The sequence below is a fragment of the Agelaius phoeniceus genome, chromosome 1, assembly GCF_051311805.1.
Source record: "Agelaius phoeniceus isolate bAgePho1 chromosome 1, bAgePho1.hap1, whole genome shotgun sequence".
NCBI classification, from domain to species: Eukaryota; Metazoa; Chordata; class Aves; order Passeriformes; family Icteridae; genus Agelaius; species Agelaius phoeniceus.
In genome coordinates this window covers 49,324,418-49,345,036 of record NC_135265.1, presented here as the reverse complement: position 1 = coordinate 49,345,036, position 20,619 = coordinate 49,324,418, and the positions used below count along the sequence as shown (strand labels likewise).

Genomic DNA, 20,619 nt, shown 5'->3' with positions numbered 1-20,619 from the left:
ACATTGGCAAAGTGGAACCAAAAAAATACTTTCTTTTCCATATGTTTGATTTTTCCACATGATTTTGTATATCATTACCTCTTTGGGACAAAAAACAAATCATAAAAGATCTTTGTGTCTGTAAAATACACAACACAGTGAATTTTGATTATGATTGCATCTTCTCAGTACAACTGTAGCATGCGCCCAGTAATATTAACAGCCCAATTTCTTTGTTTGATTTGCAGTACAAAAGTAATGTTTTTTACAGCATTGGTTTGATGATTTGAAAACCATCATAGCATCAAGAGTTTAGTAATAAAATCTCAGCCACCATGAGTTGGTGTTTGTGACCATGTTCTTGAATTCAGTCATCGCAGTAGAAGTCATACACAAAAGGAGTTGTTGCTCAGCACAAATTCAGGCCCAAACCATCATGGCAACTTCTCTAACAGCACCTGAAATCTGCTTTGCTGAATCTCACAAGATGTACAGAACAAAAACAAGCCACACCAAGCATAACTTTTTTTCTTTGTGGTACCCCCAGTGCTCCTTACATACTGCTACCAATTCATGAAGGTGAAAGGCCAGCTTTAGCTGTCTGTTCCTATATTATGCCACCTCCTTATTCCTTTCCTCCCTCTTGGTCCTAGCACCTCTCCTCATGGTGTTCTGTCATTTCCTTCCTCTTATTTTGTGAATATCTCATCCATATTACCTGATTTCTCCTGAAAATTTTATTAGGTTTTCTGTCCTGCAAGTGCAAGTTGACCTGACCTGGTTAAAGATAGAGAATTCAGTCTGCACCACATTGTTTAATCCTGGCCACTTGAGATTGAATTGACCCTGTTTGAATGTTCAGATAACTTTTTATTTCTTTGCAAGTCAATAGTTTCATTTCTGAAACCCAAAGAAACATTTTTTCTCTGAAATCTGTATTCACTGAATGCACAGAAAGGCATTCAAGGAACTTACTTAAAGAGATTAGTTTAAAAACTCAGCATGTGTCAAACCTCCAAATAACTTCCTCGGCACATTAACGATTCCTTTGATCAGCACTGGCTTTTTTACAATCCATCCTTTAGGGGCTCAGAGTATAAATTATGCATCAGTCACTCCAAAAATTTCTTCCTGGTAGATTTTTAATAAACTGCCTGCACTGTTTGCACAAGCTATGGAAATGGTAAAATCTTTTTCAGAATGTAAAAATCCCTGTTTTTTCCTTTCCTTTTTTTTTTTTTTTTTTTTTTTTTTTTTTTTTTGGTCTGCTGCTGCTAGGGCAAGCAAGTAGGAAAATAGATGGATTTCTGTTGTGTGGAGATATGAACAACATACCTCTATGGCTTTCAGATTCAAGTGCCTCCTATTAACATCCAGACACCACAAACTAAACATAGATTAAAAATATAAGTACATTCAAAATGTTTTTACAAAGTGACTCATGACTCCTTTTTCCTCAGTTGTCTACTGCCTCTTTATCAGGAAGTTCCACATTAATGCTTCAATGACTCAGGTCCATTCCAGTTAAGTTTGTGTTGTTGTTATTTTTTTTGTTTCCTATTAAAATACTGTTCTACAAATAAGTATTTGGGAAAATGTACATTTGATGCTCTTTGGTAAAGGGAAGTGGCAGAAAAGACAGCCTCCAGAAGGGTAAAAGGACCCAGCACATGCATGGCCATGTAATTTTCCCTGTAGAACTCCTAAGACAACAACTTCAAGGGGAGATTCTTTCATTCAGGCCCTGGCATAAATCCCATGAAGCAAGGCTTCCCAGTTTACAACTGTGAGATGGCATACTTAATTTCCAGCCCTTTAGCCTCCTCTAAGCCAGTTAGACTCTTTCATGCTGTGACCTACTATCTGTCCCAAAAGCTGAAATGTACTTTAGGTGACATCTGTGAGCCTGTTATCAACAGCGATTTGAGCACTTTCTCCTTGAATCAAATATGGGATATCCTCCCTGCAAGCCCAGTTTTCAAGAGTCCTTCTCAGCCAACACAAGGACACATTTCAGCCACCTCCCCATGTGCTGGGTCAGCTCCACAGTTCACGAGGCTGTACATTAGTAACTTGCTTTATTTTCTGTCACTAAACAGGAATTACCCCTGACAGGATGCTGAAATACTTTTACTTTGTCCAGTGAATGACTTTTTGCAAGTCCAAAAGGCTCCTGATTACCCAACTCAGTTCTCACCAGAACATCTTCAATTTGCCTCCTAACTCCTGTTCCTCTGAACATAAAAAGCAAAGCATTGTGATTTGAGCAGGACTTAAACCCTGCCAATCTGTAGTAGCAGCACTTTAAACCCCTTCATACAGATGCCAGACATGTATGTACCCCTATATTAATGATGCAGTAAATTAAGTTTATTTCTAAGGTTTTCCTTCTCATTCCTGGGATAGTCTGCAGGGTCAGAGTCCCTTTGCAGCAGGACTTGGTGAGGAGCACATTGAGGCCTCAGGTCCACTGCGGTCAGGACAGCCAGACACAACTTGTGTTGACATTTTCACCTTAAGTGTGGCAGGTATCAGCTCACATACTCCCTTCACATTCACAGATTGAACTTTATGACTACAACATTGCCTTACATTTTGTCAGAGAAGATGTATGTGCTCATGAATGCCTGTCACTTTGTACCAAATCTTTCTCGTGCATGTTGTGGCTGCCGTTTCGCTTGTCTTTTATCTGTTACAAGAACACTGTCATGTTTTTCAATATCCAAGTACAACTCTCTTCTCTACTATCAAAGAACCTTACTATTTCCCTCATAAAGCTTCTCCACAGACTCTGTTAGGTTGTCAACTACCATGTAGACTAGTCCAAGAAATATGTATAAATGAAGTAAAGGACAAGCAAGTGAAAAAACAGGAGAAAAATTCAGAGGATTGGTGTTCTCTGGTCCTTTTTTCCCCTGAATGCATGTAACTGTACACCAGAGAAACAAAAAGAAAATGCCCCCAAGTCACCTGATACTACCACTTTCGAGATTGCCAAATAGTTAGAGGCTATAAAGTCCAGCTTCTGCACAAAACACTTACAGAAATAAATGGTAGCAGAAGACATTGATGGTTCTAACTGCTCAAAGATTCCAGCTATTAAAAAAATCATATTCAGACTTTATCGAGAAGCAAGAAACACTGGGCAATTCTTAAAATGTGAAGGGGAAATTCAGTCAAAAGGATAAAGCTACTGTGTTTTTTCTAGGGAGATAACTGAGGACAAGTACCAGTCAGCTCATGAATTAATTGCAATAGAGGGTAACTGATTACTTATCAAGTATGTTAGGTGCTGTGACTGTTGTCTTATTCTATGAGTTTCTGCTTTAGTAACTAAAAAGCAAATTTTTACATCTACAGGCCTGTAGTTTACCTACCCTGAGTTTACCTACCCTGATTTGAAAACAATTCAGTTACCTCCTGTAAATTCAGAGAGAGAAGTAGTGTATCCAGTGTACTCCATGGACTAGTGGAGAGTGGGACCAAAGAAGGCTATCAAATGCTTGGAGTTAGAGGTCAAAGAGGGGAAGGAAGAGGTTTTGCATACAAACTTTCCCAATATTGCTCATATATGATCATCAGCTTTAGCAGGTGATTTAAAATGGAAATACTGCTTATCCTAGACATAACAATCCAGTACTGAATGTGAGAAAAAGCCTGCTGGGCTTTAAATAGTAATGCACTTACAGTACCTGGGTTCTATTCGTAGTGCTGTACTTGTGTGTATTCATCTGATCAAAATAGTTCATTTGTTACACTTGTAAATTCTGGAGGACAGAGATTGTGTCATGTGCCAATGGCATGGTTTTGTTGGGAGTGTAGAAGGGCTCAGAGGAGACCACAAGGACTCAAAGAAAATAAGGGAGAAAGGGAAGAGATTAACAAATCCAGGTGATCCAGTTTAGGTGAAGAGTCTTAAACTACTCCTAAAATGTCATATGTTTTCTTTATTTCAGTGTTTACATACTCTGAAAATGGCACAGAACACTTTGGAGAAGAACCAAAAAGTATACATTCCCCGGTATGAGCATAAATTTTGTCATGATGCAATGGTAATGGGAAGTCATGTAAAACTCTTGTTTTTATGGCTGTCTGAGGACCTTGACTAGGTCTGATGGGTCACTGATATCTGACAGTCATGTTCTTACACCATTTCTGGGCTGCTGGCCACAGCTGGAAGCAATACATGTTACTGGATGGCTTTTTGGTTTATCCTTTGTCATCACCTTATGTTTTTCTGCTTATTGCAAATTGATTTGGGAATGCAAAAGATCCAGTGTGCAGGCCATGTAATTACAATAGAACTCCCATCATGTAAAAATCACAGATTTGATTTTGAAAATTATTTAGTATTTGCCTTAGCTGCTTTTTTTTTTTCCCCAGATTAACTGTGGAAAAAGTGAGAAGAGAGAGTAGCCAGTCTTCTCTGTTGAAAACCAAACACAAAAAGATTTCAAATATTAAAATAACTTCTAAAAAGTGATTTTCCTACTCTGAATTTGGGCCTGTACACTGTACAATTCTAGCTCCATCCATGAGAACTGTAGACTAGACACCTTACATAATGCCAATAGTACGCTACTGGGCTCATAAGAGCTACCATATGTACTACTGAGACAAAAAAGGCACACTCATTTTTGAGATCTTGTCCCAAAGAGCAGCCAGTGTAAATTTCTGCTTGTGTTCTTTGGAAGCCTGGAATTTGATCTTCGAGTTCAACTAATCCTCTTTCTAAATTAAGGTAGTTACTGCCTTAATGGCTTGCAATGTACCTGGGCCATAGTCCTCCAAGCTGTGAGACCAGAGAGATGATTCTGGGTAATTTATTGTAAGATCAGGTTCTGGTTCCTCTGTCTGTAACAAAATGAACCAAATTCCTTTACAGAGCACATATTTAAATTTTCTCTTTCTCTTTTTTTTTTTAAGGGACCATTTTATAAAAGCACGTTACAAATGAACACCTATGTTGCCTTGTACAAATTTGTACCACAAGAAAATGAAGACTTGGAGATGAGGTAAACTCCAAAATATTAGTTGATTTGACACATTTGCACTAATGGTCATATATGGCTTTGGGGAAGGGAGGGTTTCTTCTGACATTTTTAAGACACATTTTTATAGATGTAGCCATCAAGATACAAAGATGTTCTTACAGTTAAAAAGAGCAGATGACCAATTCTTTTGGCAAGGATACAATAGATTAAAAGTTTCAAAAACCCTTATATCACTTTAGGAGCAAGATGGCTTTCAGCTATAAAATGTTCTCAGCTGCTTTGTTTTTCAATCAGAAGTTTTCAGCTAGGAATTCACCACTTCTCATGTTAATGCGAAAAATTTTACCAGTCCTCTTTGATCCTCCCTCTTATTCAGTTGTGTCTGAAAAAAGAGAATGGTGTCCAGCTGCTGGATGGCAGTGTTTTCAGTGAGAACTTTGCAAAATAACCTTATTAATTGCTATTTTTAGGACTTACTTCCTCAGTTCTGCATCAGTTGCTTGCATTAAAAGGTCTAATCTAAGCCCAGTGAAGGAAAAGGACAGCTTTTATTTCACTGAAATTATTTTGTTCTTGCTGCTCACATTTTGCATGGTCTTGCTGGAGTTCTTACTTTGAAACATGTCACCTGTCTTCAAGGCATCCCTATATCAAAATAATCATGCATGTGCCACAGAATTTAGGGAATTGATAGAGAAATGTCCCTCTCCTCAGCATCTCCAACGCTGAAAGCCTTTTTCCTGTTCCCAGCTGTGCCTTCTCACTGCTCTGGAACTAAAGGGGGGGATGTAACACGGAAATTACAAGTTTTCCTATCATTCTGCTTTAATGGCATTTCCTGATCATTATTTTAGGAATGTCTCTTCAGGAAATAACCACATTACATGGCAACCTTTAGTGCAACTTGCCAGCTATTCTGCTTGAAAGGTTCCACTTTGCATCCTGTTCTTTAGGAGTGTATTCCATCTTGTGCATTTCTTCCATGACATAGAACATCTCTCAGACAAGCCTGCACTGGACTACCATCCTCATCCAGACACAGAAATCCAGAAAACACATCAACCTTCAAAATCCTCCTGTTCCACATTTTAGGAGAAAAAGCAGCGTCTGGTCTGAAACATTCTCTTTCAGGGAACACCAGGCTCTTTCCAGGGATACCAGCTAGGATTTAGACTAGTGGTTGTCAACCACAGCAGTGCTATTTGTCCCTTGGTCAGAAATTCAGTAATATATGTGTTAACATTGTTCCATAAGGGATGCCCAATAGCTGGTAATGTTGTTTTGTTACTGCAGAGCCAGGCAGGATCCAACTCTGCTGCAGGAATTCCCATTTAGCTGGAGGTGGGTTCAGTAGAGCAATGTTGCCAAGCAGTGTCCTGGGAACCCAAGTTGGGAACCAGCCAGGCACTGATCAGCTCCTTCATACCAAAGGCAAGTAGCTGGGGAAGGAAGAGTTAGGGCAGATTTCTGGAGTTCCCATCTCATCTCTGAGAGGATACAGTGAGTGGCAGATTACTGCAGTGAAGATGTGTAGCCCTGATTTCAGCTGAAATTGGAATTTACCACAGCCTGAATTTCTTCCCTAACAGCAGGGGCAGTCAGTTGGATTTTCCAGTGCTCTGGCATAATTAAAGTAGGACATTGGAGTAATACACTTATTCTAAGAGATGGCCTTACATTACCAGAGAGAATCCTAAAGACAAGCAACACCATGTTTCAGACACTGCAGAGAATAGAATAGAATAGAATAGAATAGAATAGAATAGAATAGAATAGAATAGAATAGAATAGAATAGAAAGAATAGTTGGAAGGGACCTACAGGAGTCCCTGTAGGGACTTGCCACCTTGTCACCTCCTGAAACCTAGATCACTGAGGTAGAGCAGACAACTTTTCCAAAGCTGTGATTTACAGAAGAAAAATATGAGACCCGAATGATTTCAACTAGTAGTAAGAACCAAGTGGGCTACCCCCTATCAGAGATTAGCAGCCTAAATCTAGGGTGCAAGAATAACAGGTCCAGATGGGATTTCTATTTTGAGTCCTTTTTGGAGATTAAAGACATTTATATTAGCTCTCTTCTAGGAAAAAGAAAATCAACAAAATCAACAGGCCTTCAACCTAAAATTCTCTGTGCTCAGGCAAGTGACAGGGAGAGACTTTAGGTTCAGTTGCCATCTTTCTCTGACAGCCAAATAAATTTATATTTTCTGGGTTATTTTCTAACAACCAGGCTGAAGAATATGGGTTGGACAAGGCTCTCTAAATCCTTCTTGTTGAAAGTTTTTCCTTTAAGTGTAACGGCTCCAGTGGCGTTGGCCCCAGTCTGTTCACTTTGAAGTTGCAGGTTCCCTTAAAACCTATTTGAGTGTTTTGTATTAAATATTAACTGTAGTAAAGGATTCATATATTCTTTCCCATTGAAAAAAAAAATCTTTTTCTACTGGGATACAAAATTGTCCATTTTCTCTAGCTTCCTTTCTCACCTCAGTAACATTTAATTATTCCAAACATCTTGAAGCATGTTCTTGAGGAGGGCTTGAACAAAATCCTGTTTCAGATTGCACAGTTAGAAGACTAAATGCCTATTTCTCCAGTTTTCAGCAGCAATGATAACCACTTGGAAAGGGGACCAAGGATGCCCACCACTGACCACACCTCCAGTTGCATACTGGACAGATCCACATTTTCTAAGCATGCTCTGAAAGACCCTGTTAAATTGGACCTGTTATCCATCATAACAGATGCTCCAGATGTGTTTACAGGCTCTTGTGCTGATACCTCAACAATACAATGAACCTAACAGGGAACGTTGAATAATTAGGGGTCAACAATAAATTTTATTAAGATCAAGAAATGTCCCTTATCCAGCAAACAGAGCTTTCTGGAGTTAATCCCTTTGGAAATCGTCTCCCACTTAATTTCTACAACATACCACTATTATAAGTATGTAGGAATGTTGATGAAGTGCCACCAGTGGGGGGGAAAAGGTCAAATAACTGTTCAACTACCTGCACAAAATCAGCTTAGCAAATTTTGCTATTAGTGTTTCCAGCCAAATTATCCTCCTAGCTCTGCTTTGGAACTAGTCAGCTGGATGCTGATACTTAGCAATTACAACTCAGCACCACACATTAGAAAGGTAAATATGTCCCATTCAAATAAAAAAGACATTCTTGGGCAGAATTATATCCCTGCTGACTAATTGCCTTTGTCAGTAAAATAGAACTATTTTCCTGTCGCCTTCCTTCTGCAATCACAGCTTGAAAACACAGATGATGAAGTAGTGTGTCCCAACAGTGTGAAATGTCTTAAAATAAAACAATAATGTGTTTAATAAAGAGGGACTGTATTTTAAACAGTTCCTTAAAAAATAGGAAGCAAAACTTCCAGTTCATAGATGTTGTCTCAAAATAAACATCTAGCCCCAAGATACAGAGACTGCCTTTCTACATTAACATGTGTGACTGAAGAAAACCTTACCACCTTATTGGGTCTACCTTCAGTGAACACTCAAACAAAATAACCATGTGAGGACCACCTTCCTATTAGAAGGGAATTGTGAAAGCTGATTCAACATGACAATTATGTAAGTCATCTTACATCCTATCCCTCTTCTAATCACAGGCCAGGAGATATGATCACCCTTCTGGAAGACTCTAATGAAGACTGGTGGAAGGTATGTGATAATCGCTTTATATCTGTTTTCTTTCCAAAAGGAAAAATATATTGTTTTCAATACTGAAATTGTATTAAAGCTTCTACTGTTAACAATCTTCTTCTATCAATATGTTTCCTTCATAGGGGAGAATTGATGACAGAACTGGATATTTTCCTGCTAACTTTGTTCAGAGAGTGCAACAAAATGAGAAGATTTACAGGTGTATCAGAACATTCATTGGCTGCAAGGAACAGGGACAGATAACTCTGAAAGAGAACCAGGTAAGATCCTCTGTGCTGGACACTCACTGGACTCACTAGAGCATCCAGCAGTCTTACCAATGACTGAAGGGAAGATTATGCAACATGAGGACAGGCAGATTTTTTTACTGCAATTTTAGAAGGTTTATTATTTGAAAGGTAACAGTGTCTAGTAGGCAGTTAAGCACAGTGTTTGCCTTGTGCAAACACATACTTGATGCCCAACATAGCCTGAATTTTCAGTTTCACAGACATTCATAGTGTTACTTTATATATTTCTCATTCTCTGACTGACTTCAGAGAGATGAACACAGAGTCTTAGCAGTAGACCTTGTGTGCCAGAAAAATGATCTGGTTTTCTCCCCACTATTAGAGCTAATCTAATAAAGGATAGTACCTCCCTCTCCAGATCCTGATTTACCTAAAGATCTAAACACAGCCCATTGTGTTTGCTTCAACAGGAAGAGAGTTAAGACAGCATGACACAAAGCTGTAAATCCTAAATGTGACATTTGTTCTCCAGTTGCAAGGTATATTTAATCCTTTTTTTGTGTGTGTCACCACTTAAATACCCTTTCTACAGGCTGTAATTTATTTTAAGCTTTAAGTGCTCCTGTGAGCTTAAGTACTACATACGGTGAGGACTTGCAGGGTCCATTCACCCTAGTGTATTTTCAGCAGCTCCTTCTATTTTGTGTCCTTCAGATGGGTTCACTAGGCACAAGCCATGACCCAAAACCTGCATTAAGGGACAGGTTTGTGGCATATGCTCATCTAATTAGGATGATAATATACTAAGGGTACACACAGCTTGAGTTCTCTGAAATCTGGATGCAATAGAAAGGTAGATTTTCTCACTGCACCTTGCAAAGCCCTTGGCAACTGTGTCACATCACCAGAAATGGTTTGCCTTATAACCTGAACAGCCACTGATTTTAATAAAGCAGAGAAGAAGTCAGAACCAGTGTGGACTTGAGGGCTGTAGATTTTTCCATACAGAACTTCTTTAATGCTTCACTGCACTGGTGAATAAGATTAACTTACAGCTTGGCTGCTGCTGATTTGTGGGCATAGCAAAACATAAAAGTGCTAACAATCCTTGGGTGCACACAGCTTTTTAAGGAAGGCACAGAAATACAGTGACCAGAATATATTTTAGCTGCCCCTGTACACATAGTACATTTGGCAGCTCTGCAGTTTCTAGAAAGAAAGTTCTTACATTCTTTTTACCCAACATCTCTTTTAATTTTTTTCTGTCTGCGCACACAGAAAAAAATAAATATTACCAGAGCAGAACAAGAGCTTTTGGAGCCTTTATGTTCTAAAATAAGCAATACACAAGGGCAAAGGTAGGAAATGGTAGTGTTGGAACATGGCATGCCAGCATGAGGGAATGGTCAAGATGTGTGTCACTTCTCATTAGTGGGTGTACCAGATCATCTCTGTCAGCGTGGCTGCTGCTGCAAGCAGTGAGAGCCCAGTTGCTTGCCTCAGTTCTCACAAAACCTCAGTTTCCAAGTGGGCAGCTCTGGCACCTTCATCTAAACACAAGGACCATCCTATTGTCCCTATTTCATAATAGCATCACAAAGGGAGCTCGGAGTCAGGGTGCCTCATCCTCTCTGGCGAGGCAGGAGATAAAGAAAGGCATGAATAAATCCTGTACCCCTACTACCTCCTTTCCTTAAAAAACTTTTTCAGCTCTATCTCAAGCCCACACAAATGCTGAGGCTGACTATGAATGCTGTCTGCTGCTTGCTCCATGTGGGAGAGGTTTCAGAGGAAGAAATAAATAAATATTTGTTGTGAAACAGGGGGCAGAGATCAGACTGCACAAACACACGAATGCAGAGACATGAGAGGAAAGGAGCATAGCAAACAGATCCTGCTCCTCTCTCACACAAATTGTGCAAAAGGAGGACATTAAAGTAGCTTGAAGGTCATTTTGAGTAATTTCCAAGTGGGACAGCCCCAGTGAGGCCATGGGCATTTATCTGCTTCCTGCTTCCCTCCATACTGGGCACAATTTTTTATACTTTTTTATAAAAAACAACTCTGCCTTCACTGTGGAAAAACTATTATTATAAAAAAAATAATAATTGTTATTGAGAATTTTTTACTTTAAAAATGTATTTTATATTTCCAAAGTCAAATTTACTTTCTTCTTTCTTCAGTCATTTCTCTTATTTTCTGGCCTTTATTTCTCCACTGTTTTACACATGAAGAAGAGAGATAGGTGCAATAGGGGAAGGCATGGCAAAACCAAAGTTATCTGAATGGGACTTCTGGGAAAACTTAGGCACAATTTTTTTTGTCTTTTGGTCTGTTGGGAATTTCTGTGGAATGTTATCAGCCATGTTACCTGTCTCCAGGCACAGTGTTCAGACTGCTGTGAATGCAATACATGTACTATGTGCAAAGCACTGACTTCTTCCAGATTAGCAAGCAGGGGAGATTATTCATCACTACTTATTCCTGTCAAGTCTCACTTTAGCTAGAAAAACTCATTAACTGGTCTAATAAATCCCTGTGATTATAGGACGGCAAAGTTACTTCACTGAGTCACTTTCCATGTGGTCTAAAAAGAGCACAGAACCATTCTGACAATGAAAGCAAGGATGATACACTAACAGAAAAACTGATCCTGTGAGAATAATATGAATTTTCTTTATATTGCTTGATACCTCCCATGGTTTATTCTTCAGGTCTCTGTCCTCTCATGTCCTATATGAATTTTTCTGGGTAAAGAGTCTACTCTTGTAAGGCAAAAGGCAATAAATTCATATCAACAAAGCTACATGACTACCCTAGGAAAAGCCATTTTAAGATACAAGCAGAAATACTTTCAAAGTTTGAGGCACGGTGAGTGATACTTTTTCTGGAATCATCATGGCATCATTTCATGCCATGGAAATAACATTTGGAGTTTCAGCATCATGCACCCTTTCTGGCAAAGCCAATATTCAGGGAGAGGGCTGAAGAAGAACCACAGTTTGTTCACCTATCTTGAGCAATATGGACAAGCTAATCTTCACAAAGGATCCCTTGAAAATTTCAGTACCCAATACGAAACCCAGGCTGGAGGATAAAAAGTGTACTGCTTCAGAGATGCCAGCATCTTGGAATTTAAGGTTCACTGGCAGATTTTTGAGTTTAAAACCAGTTCAGAAAATGACTGGGCACCACCAGGCTCAATCAGGGATCTGTAGGATGTAGGCAGGCACAGCCCCTGACATCAAGTAAATCAAGATTATCAATAAGGAAACCAAACCTGACCAATTTCGGTGGCTTTCCTCACTTTCAAGCTGTTCTCACAAACAATATGAACTGCATAATTTCCAACTCTGATTGTATCATCACTTGTATATATATAATATTTTCTCCAGCCTGTAACTTCTGCCCTAGACTACCCAAATTCATTACCAAACATTATACAAATACTTCTTTGTGTGATGACAGGCTCTGATTTGACCTATATTCACAAAATTTTTAAAAAATTCACAATATCTAATATATCGTCAATATTTGGAAAAGCATCTCTTAAAATGCCTTTAAGGTGTTTGATCATCCTTATTTTTTAAAGAAGTCAAAATAATCTGCTGTTTGAATGTCTGTTTTTACGTTGAAAAAGATCCTACTCACACCTTTTCCTGGCTGCCTCTGACACCTACAGTCACACTAACACAAATTAGTTTAGAGCTGGGCTTTTTGTATTAAAATAACAATTGATTTTAAATTGTGCAAGTGATCTTGGGCAACAGAAATTACCCCAAATCGTGGCATTTGTAACAAAATGGGAGTCAGAAGCTCTTTGCCTCATCCAGAGTGCACTGTGAGTTTACATAGAAGTCAATGCAACATTTTGTGGTGGGTGTTTTACAAATGTCTCATATCCACAAGGCTGGGCTTAACAAGGCAGGATTGGAGGACAGATCTACAAACCCAGGAAATCCACCTCTCTCAGGTCTTCTGATTAGCCTGGCTGCTTTGTTACTACCTGGCTTTTCACCTCATTTCCTAGGAGTTACTTTATGTCCCCATATTTTTGGGATCCTGTAAAAGAAGCTGAGCTTCTAAGAGTGTGATTCAGCCGCCTTTGAAAATCAGTTTCGTCACAGTGACATATGCATTCAAATTAGAACACTTAAAAGGCAAAATCATCACTGAAAGCAATGTTGCAGCTCTTCATGTGCTCCCCAGCTCTATGTGCTGCACCTCACAGCTAGGCTAAAAGGGAACAGGGTTGTTTTCCAGCTCTCTCTGATTTGCATTGACATCAGTCTTGCTGAGAAGAGATGGGTGTCCCCATTCATTCAGGGATGCTGAGTGACAGAAAATATTTGCAAGAGTCCAAAACAAGGGCACAGATCATCCAGTCTAGTCCAGGTCTTCTTTAAAACCTTCAGTGATATAGGTAAAACAAGACAGTGTTCTCGGTCCAAAAGTTAGTGAAACAACTGATACAAAACCCTTCATCATCATTTGCACTATGACTCTATGGGCATGGAAACTGAACTGCTCAGCATTTCCATCACAAGGCTCACACAGGCGAGGACCTTGGTGCACTGGCAGCAGCAGATACAGAAGCTCACAGTGTCCCTGTGCTGTCATTCTTACAAACAGAAAACTTGAACTTGCAGACCTCTTGACCTGGCACTCCCTATGGGCTCCAAGATAGATCTTGAAACTGTACTGCCCTCATAATCAAAGTCCTACTTCATCAGAACCAGTCTGTGGCTGTCAGATGGGTAAATTATGTGGAAGAAAGAAGAGCTGCAAAAAGTTACAGCAATTTCAAAATTACGCCTCAGAGAGAGCTGGCCATTTAAGCCCAAATTCAAAGCACAGGATTTAGAACAGGAATGACCATGCAGGTCAAAGGACAATTTCCTAATTGCACATCTCCCCCACCTGCTCAGGGCTGACTGACAGATAAAAAATTCTCAGGGCAGCTGTTGACAAGTTCAGACAAAGGTCACAATCTGATTGTTTCAGGGGTTTTTTTACTATTTTTTTAAGATAATGAGATGAAAGAATGGGGAAGCAACTTTATAATAATAGATCCCACTTTCAGATAATTCTGAAGATAACTTTTTGAGTGAGAAACAGCCTGAGATGTGGTTCCTTGCCCTGTGTCTTACTCCACTACTAATCTCTTGAGCCAGAGTGCAGGGGAAAAATCCCAACCATCCCCCTTTGTGTTCCTACCAAATTCACTGAAGAGTGGTTTCTGTGGCTCACTTTTGTAGTCAGGCCAGCAGCTTGCCACCCAAAGCATGCCAGCATGAGTAGCTGCCATTTGAAGCAGCTTCCAACTTAATTCAGAAAACCATAACCACCTGTTGGTACCTGTGGCACCTCCTTCCTTCACAACCATCTTCTTTGCCATCTCTCATCAAGGCTAATCCTCAACAACAGCTGATCCATCAGCTGAAATCCAAAACTCTGGATGCTACCATGTCCTCATCGGTATTACTCTGAATTTACACCTATGTAAGAAAATCAAGAGCCAAATCTCCAGGCTACAACTTGTGAGTTAAATTGATGGCAGCATACATAAAAGGGGATGAGAGCAAAAGTGGCCATAGATGGTGTTTTATTCAGTCTTCTCTGAAAAGGGCAGAATTTGGAGCAGCTCCAGGGCTTTGCAAAGTTCCAGCAGCTGTCACAGACCCAGGAGACCTCCTGAGTGGCACAGGATTATGAAAGTGTGACATTTTGTGGCCAGCTTATTCTGCCCCTGAACTCTAACCTTCCTTGGAAAGTAGTGAGAAAAAACTCTGCCATCTGGGGTCTGGCACGTGCAAGGCTTAGTGTCTTAGTATGAGAGAATTTCAGCTGGAATTTGGGAGAATTCAGATCAGTGTATTGGTATGTAGAGTGAGAGTTCTCACATAAAGGCATTGTACACCTCATGCCCAGTGAAGATCTGAAGTTACCACTCTAGCAGAGGACTCATTGATATCAAGGAGCACTCATGAGCAACAACAACAACAAAAAAAATAATAATACCCCACTCCACTGAAAATAGAAGAAATCTGCCATATTTTTCACTCCAAAAACAAAGGAAAACAGTGTTCAGAAAACTCAGTATTTTTCTTTTGTCCACAAATCATTCTGCTGACAATACAACAGGGAAAACCACTCTGTTCTTGCAATATGTTCTGCACAGCACCAGAGAGGTTAAGCAAAAAAATGCACCAGGTTTAATGAGCAATGTAGACCTGCTAGAGATGTGATAATTTTGGGGTTCCTATCAAAAAGCTAGAAGTCTTGCAGACATCTTCAGTTGTCTGCATTGAAAAATGCAATGATGTAGTGAACCACTCCTTTTAACCACCCAGCTTTAGTTATGGAGAAGCTGTAAAGGCTCATGGCAGTAGGGATCAACTGAAAAGGGGAACTTTTCAACTAATGTTCCTTCCCACACTTGAATAGTCTTCTGTACTTTGCTATCCTTAGGCTTGTGCTTCTTTGCAGGCTTTTTCTCTCATAATTTCTTTCTCAGAGACAGAGACCACCATAAAGCAGTAGTTAGAATCACCTTTCACTGTCCATGTGCTTTGCACTCTCTGTTTTGAATGGTGATGGGACTGCAGAGAAAGCAGATGCTGTGCTGGGAATTCATGACATAAATGAGCTTGGCTGTTTTGCAACAGAACCTAAACAAGCCAGCATCAATTCTAGACCTCTCCCACACTTTCCATGTGATTTAGCCCAAACAACAATACATTATTCTTTCTAATTGCATGCCAGCCCCGTTGGTGCGCTCAGTCATTCTGCCCCAGGGATCCAATTCCATTAGTGTTGAGTAGGCAGGATAAGTAAGAAAATTAATGAGTCCATTTTCTTTCCAAAACTTTGTCTGCAGGTACAGAGATCCACCTACATATTTCCAAATACTAGAGGTGGTAAATGTGAAGCAGCTTCACCACCTTCTTATAACTTTTCATTTCCTTCTGGCAGCATCAGTGCTGCTAGTAAATTTTATGCAACAGCAGGACAAGCTGGCCTAGAATTCAGACATGGTATTTAGGTGTCACCCATAATAGTCATGTTGAAATGGATTTATCCAGGAATACATTAGAGCTATTTTTGTTCGTTTCATATCCTGTGAATTATTGTAAATAAACATTGTGAATACTTATCAGACAGAGATGAGTGTTAGTCCAGATAGAGGGCTGGCACTGACATCATGAGAAATCAGTGTGTGGAGTGGTCTCAATAGGACTGTCAGTTTTCCAGCTATATTTTAACCTTGTTTGACTAGTAGGAAATATATAGTCCTTTGGCACAGACGTTTGAAAACAAGTCTTTATTTGGTGTGGTGCTGTGCCCAGTCTAATGTGCCTGTGCCACTAGGCCTTCAAATGGTTCAGCCATTACCAGATGTTTCAAGAAGGACCTTAAAGTGGAAATGCCTGAGATGAGAAAGGTCAGGAGGAAATGAAAGTCTTTACCACAGTGTAATATTTGTGCTGTTATAAAGACCACATGGTTTCATGACTGCTTCCCTGTGGAGCAGGTGTTATGGAAACTCTCTCAAAGAGCTGGATTTGGGTCACACATTTTGGTATCAAAAACAGGCAGGTGCGAGGGCTGAGTAAATGTCATAATCCACTGCTGTCTCAGAAGTACGGAGGCTCCTTTAACATGCAAAAGAGAATATGCATGTATTCAGGTCAGCTGATACAAGGACCCATGATTACTTTTCACTATTAGGTGCTGAGGAAGTCAGATAGCTCATGATCTGAAATAACCATTTTTCTCATACACAGACAACTTCAGCATGATCATTACAGTAGCTGAAGTCAACATTCAAGTTTCAAAATCTTTTATCCACCACAAAGTCCCTAACAATTTTGATATCTCTCAGGCTTATGTGGCAGTTCAGGGAGACAGGGGAAAGGTAAGTCTCTAAATATGTGAGTTTGAGATTCTTATCAAAGCAGTGAGAGTCCAACAGGGATTGTTCTACTTATAGATGTAACTAGCAGGATGTCTAGCCTGCCTGATATATACCCTGGAATAATTTGTCTCTTTGATCATGGCAAAGAGTTTAACATTTTGATACCTTTTTTTTATTCAGATTTGTGTGACTTCTGAAAAGGAACATGATGGCTTTATCAAGGTATACAGCGGGAAGAAGAAAGGCTTTGTCCCCATAGACGTCTTAGAAAACATCTGATTCCAACAGCCCACTCCCTGCAGTGGGAGCCCTTTGTTGGCAATGCCTGTCTGCCTCATCTCACACTGTGTCAACCCAGATGGGCTGTCTTGCAGATGTTCAGGGAAATTGTGAGAAAACTGCAACAACATGAAGAAAAAGACATTTAGACTGCCACGGCAACACAAAAAAATATGAGAAGTTGAATGTTTGAAAGAAAATGTAGTCAGAAACCACCAGGGAAATGAGAGGCCCTTGGATTGTAACAGGAATAAGGTAAGGGAGGGAGAAGAACAAAGCCTGGGCTGATTTCTGGTGCAAGATGGCTGCTACAACCCTGACGGAGACAGACAGCTTGTTCTGAAGGACTAAACTAGCGTCCTGTTCTTGTGTCTTAGAAAATGTTGGACTGCTTTCTTGTTTGAAGTGTGTATTTTGGGGGAGGGGGGAAAATACCGTTCAAACTGTCCTCGTACTACAGTCCAATGCTTGTAGTAGAGTGTGGCTGTGGTTCTACAGATTTGTCCCCAATACCAACTGAGTTTCAGCGTTTAGTCCTGGTGTTTAGTCTCACAAAAAATAAGTTTGGAGACACCGTGTGAATGTCAGTTCGAGAAATGCACTGTGCCCTGGAAGCTGGCAACTTTCTCTTTCTGTGCAATCTTCCCATAGGAAAGAGTAGCGAATTTGTGTGTCCTTTGTTTTCTCTGTATATGAACAAAAGCTCTCAGCGTATGTTGGGTGTGTGTAGGCTGCTCTCATAGGTCACAAAAATAGCTGATCCTTGGATTCACAAGCCTGCTTGGAAGCATCGCTCTGTGTTTCCTTCACCCTGATCTGGTGATACAGAAAATGGGTAAAATGCTGGGAGACAGCCACAGGCTTGAAACATTTTATATTTTTCTGTGTTTATTGCACTTAAAGCATTTTCTATATTAATCCTATTTATAAAAAAATAAAACAGTTATATAACCCACTGGAAGGCTGAAAATATTAGGAAAGGACAGGCTGCACACAGGACTGAAGTCTGTAATTATCAAAATGCAGAACTTGTGACAGAAAGGCACTGAGTGTCTTGGTGGTATGTTCACACACCAAAGCTCTCTTCTCCATTTGCTAAATAGAAGTTTTGCAGATTCAGCAGTAAATACACCAACATAAATTTTTCCTTGGCATAAACCACCGTGATCACCCCTTGAGTCTTTTCCATGCTGGTGAGACTGTGCAGATATCCCTGTTTTGTCCATATAAGCCTCCATCTTCAAATGTGTTCTGGGCACAGGAACCTTTCAGGGAGCAGTCTGTGGGACCTGGGCGTCCTGACTAAATTATACAAGTCAGTTGGTGCCAATTCTGTTGTAGAGCAGGGGCCTATGATATTTGAAGACAGAGAACCTAATTTCCAAGTATTTAATTGGATGTAATTGCACCAAATACACTTAAACAGCTTAGCATGTATTATGATGTAGACATTAAGCCCTATCCTAAAGCTCCCTGCTGAATTCATGCCTTCTTTGACTAGCTTGAAACTAAATGCCTGTCTTTTCTGTGACTAACCACAAATTGGTGTCCTAAATCCTGCTGCTGCATGCCAGGCTAGTATAGGCCTTTGCAAAGTTGATGCTCTTTCTAAAAACAGCAGCTGCTGATCCTGTTCCCATGTATTGAGTCAGGTTGAAGCTGTGTTGCATAGCCCAGGTCTCAGTAGCTGAGTTGCCCTATTTGAATTGCTGATTTTGCTCAAAGCCTTATAAAATCCAGGTGAACTCTACACTTGACCAGAAGTTGTCAGAGTAGATTGGTCTTCAGTCTCTTAGAGACATATTTTGCTGCTCTTATGCATCGTTTATTGCAGAGGAAGTTGCAGGGCTGCCAGCTGCTGAAACACAGCCCTTTATAATGCAACCAGTCCATATTGATTATTAACAAACTCCTGGCTGATCAAAGCTATCTGATTTCATACCTTCTGTGGGAATATCAGCAGGGGTTTCTTTTTGACTTCAAACAACATTTGCTCAGCTCATTTTCTTAAACAACTAATAAACTCAGTGGGAGAGGATTCTGATAATCCTTAAGGATCAAGAGGAAAAGCAGTAGAGACATATTAATCCAGTCTGCTTTATAAGATTATTTTTATATATATATATATATTCACCCATTCAAAGGAAAAAAATCAAATGTTTGTGACAACTGAAATATTTGCTACTTTTGATCAGGCCTGTCAAGTGGAGAAAAGGAAATCTGTATTAATCTATACATATGTGCTATTGTTTACATGATTGCGTCATACTGTGATTCCCCCTTTCTCAGTCTTCTATGACTTTGATTTATCCCTACAATGTGCATCATACTATTCAAAGAATTATATGAATATTACCTACAAATCACAATGGCCTTTAATCAATGTCAGTTTTATTCCTTTTGATACTGAGCAATAAATAATAAAGTGACTGAGAAAAAACAAAACAGGCCTTATGTGGACTGCATTACATCTGAGAAACTATTGCTTCTGAACCAAAGCTTTCATGTTTATCTTTTCTTTGTGTTTTTGGTTGCTTGCTTGATTGCTTTTGTCTTTTTACTGGGCTTTTGCTGCCATTCAATATGTAGATGTAATTTATGCCTAATTTAGCAAGAAGCACATATCATACATGAGTGATAAGCATGTGATTCATTGACTATTTCCATGCTTAAAGCTGAAGTACTTTGCTAAATTAAGGTCATTTTACTCAAATTTATTTTGGATGCCTTACTCTTAATCCAGACAAGTATCTCATCACTTTTTTTACTACCATATGCAGTTTGCAACAGGTACTGTGTTAGCAAGCAGTTAAAAATCAGACAGAAGATGGAATGGATTTTATCCGACATATGTTAAGAAAAACTGAATTTTAGGAGATAAATGCTGCTCAGATTTAATTTAATATTCTGCTTAATAAAGACTATGTGATGGTTGGAAGGAGAATAGAAGTGTATGTGTCTTGGCTTTTTTGCATCAGACTATGGAATTTTCAGTTACCCAACTTGAAGCACAGTCACTGAACCCATCAGCAACAGATGTTACTGAGCATTTCCATTTAAAATTTACAGCACTTGCACTTGCCACATTTAGCAAACCATTTCTAACGTATTTCTGCAATGTATGTAACATGGACTTAGAGGGAAGTTTTGTGGTGGGGCCACCCTGAGCACTTGTTTCTGGCATATCAGAAGGTAGTTTTAGCCATTTAACATCTCATCACAGCATAAAACTGCCTATAGAATATCTTCCTATGTGCTGGGAACAGCTGAACAACATGAATTGAGTATGAGCTGCCCAAATCGTGATCTTCTCCCTTCAATAAATAACACAGTATCACAGTTTCTTCTTTCTCTTCCTGCACTTGGACTCAGTGACTCCATCTGGAGATGAGTGCTGCAGCACAACACCATTCAGCTGTGGATTCATTGCCCCAGTGGAACTACCACACTTATGCCTACAAACTTTGGATACCTTAGAAATGCTTACAGTCCTTTTTTCTAATCATTTGTTGAGATTTGATTGACTAAATATAGCACT

General features: G+C 39.6%; 1 protein-coding gene across 2 annotated transcripts in view; it reads left to right on the top strand.

Annotated features, from left to right (window-relative positions):
• STAC (SH3 and cysteine rich domain) overlaps nt 1-19,526 on the top strand; it is a 71,960-nt gene extending 52,434 nt beyond the window's left edge. For both annotated transcript variants that reach the window (XM_054636453.2, XM_077178561.1), the window contains 5 exons: nt 3,936-4,000; nt 4,906-4,994; nt 8,600-8,651; nt 8,777-8,914; nt 16,983-19,526. In XM_054636453.2, coding sequence (XP_054492428.1) covers nt 3,936-4,000; nt 4,906-4,994; nt 8,600-8,651; nt 8,777-8,914; nt 16,983-17,081 — 443 coding nt within the window. In that variant the 3' untranslated portion in view covers nt 17,082-19,526. The remainder of the gene's footprint in view (nt 1-3,935; nt 4,001-4,905; nt 4,995-8,599; nt 8,652-8,776; nt 8,915-16,982) is intronic.
• The last annotated feature ends 1,093 nt before the right edge of the window (nt 19,527-20,619 follow it).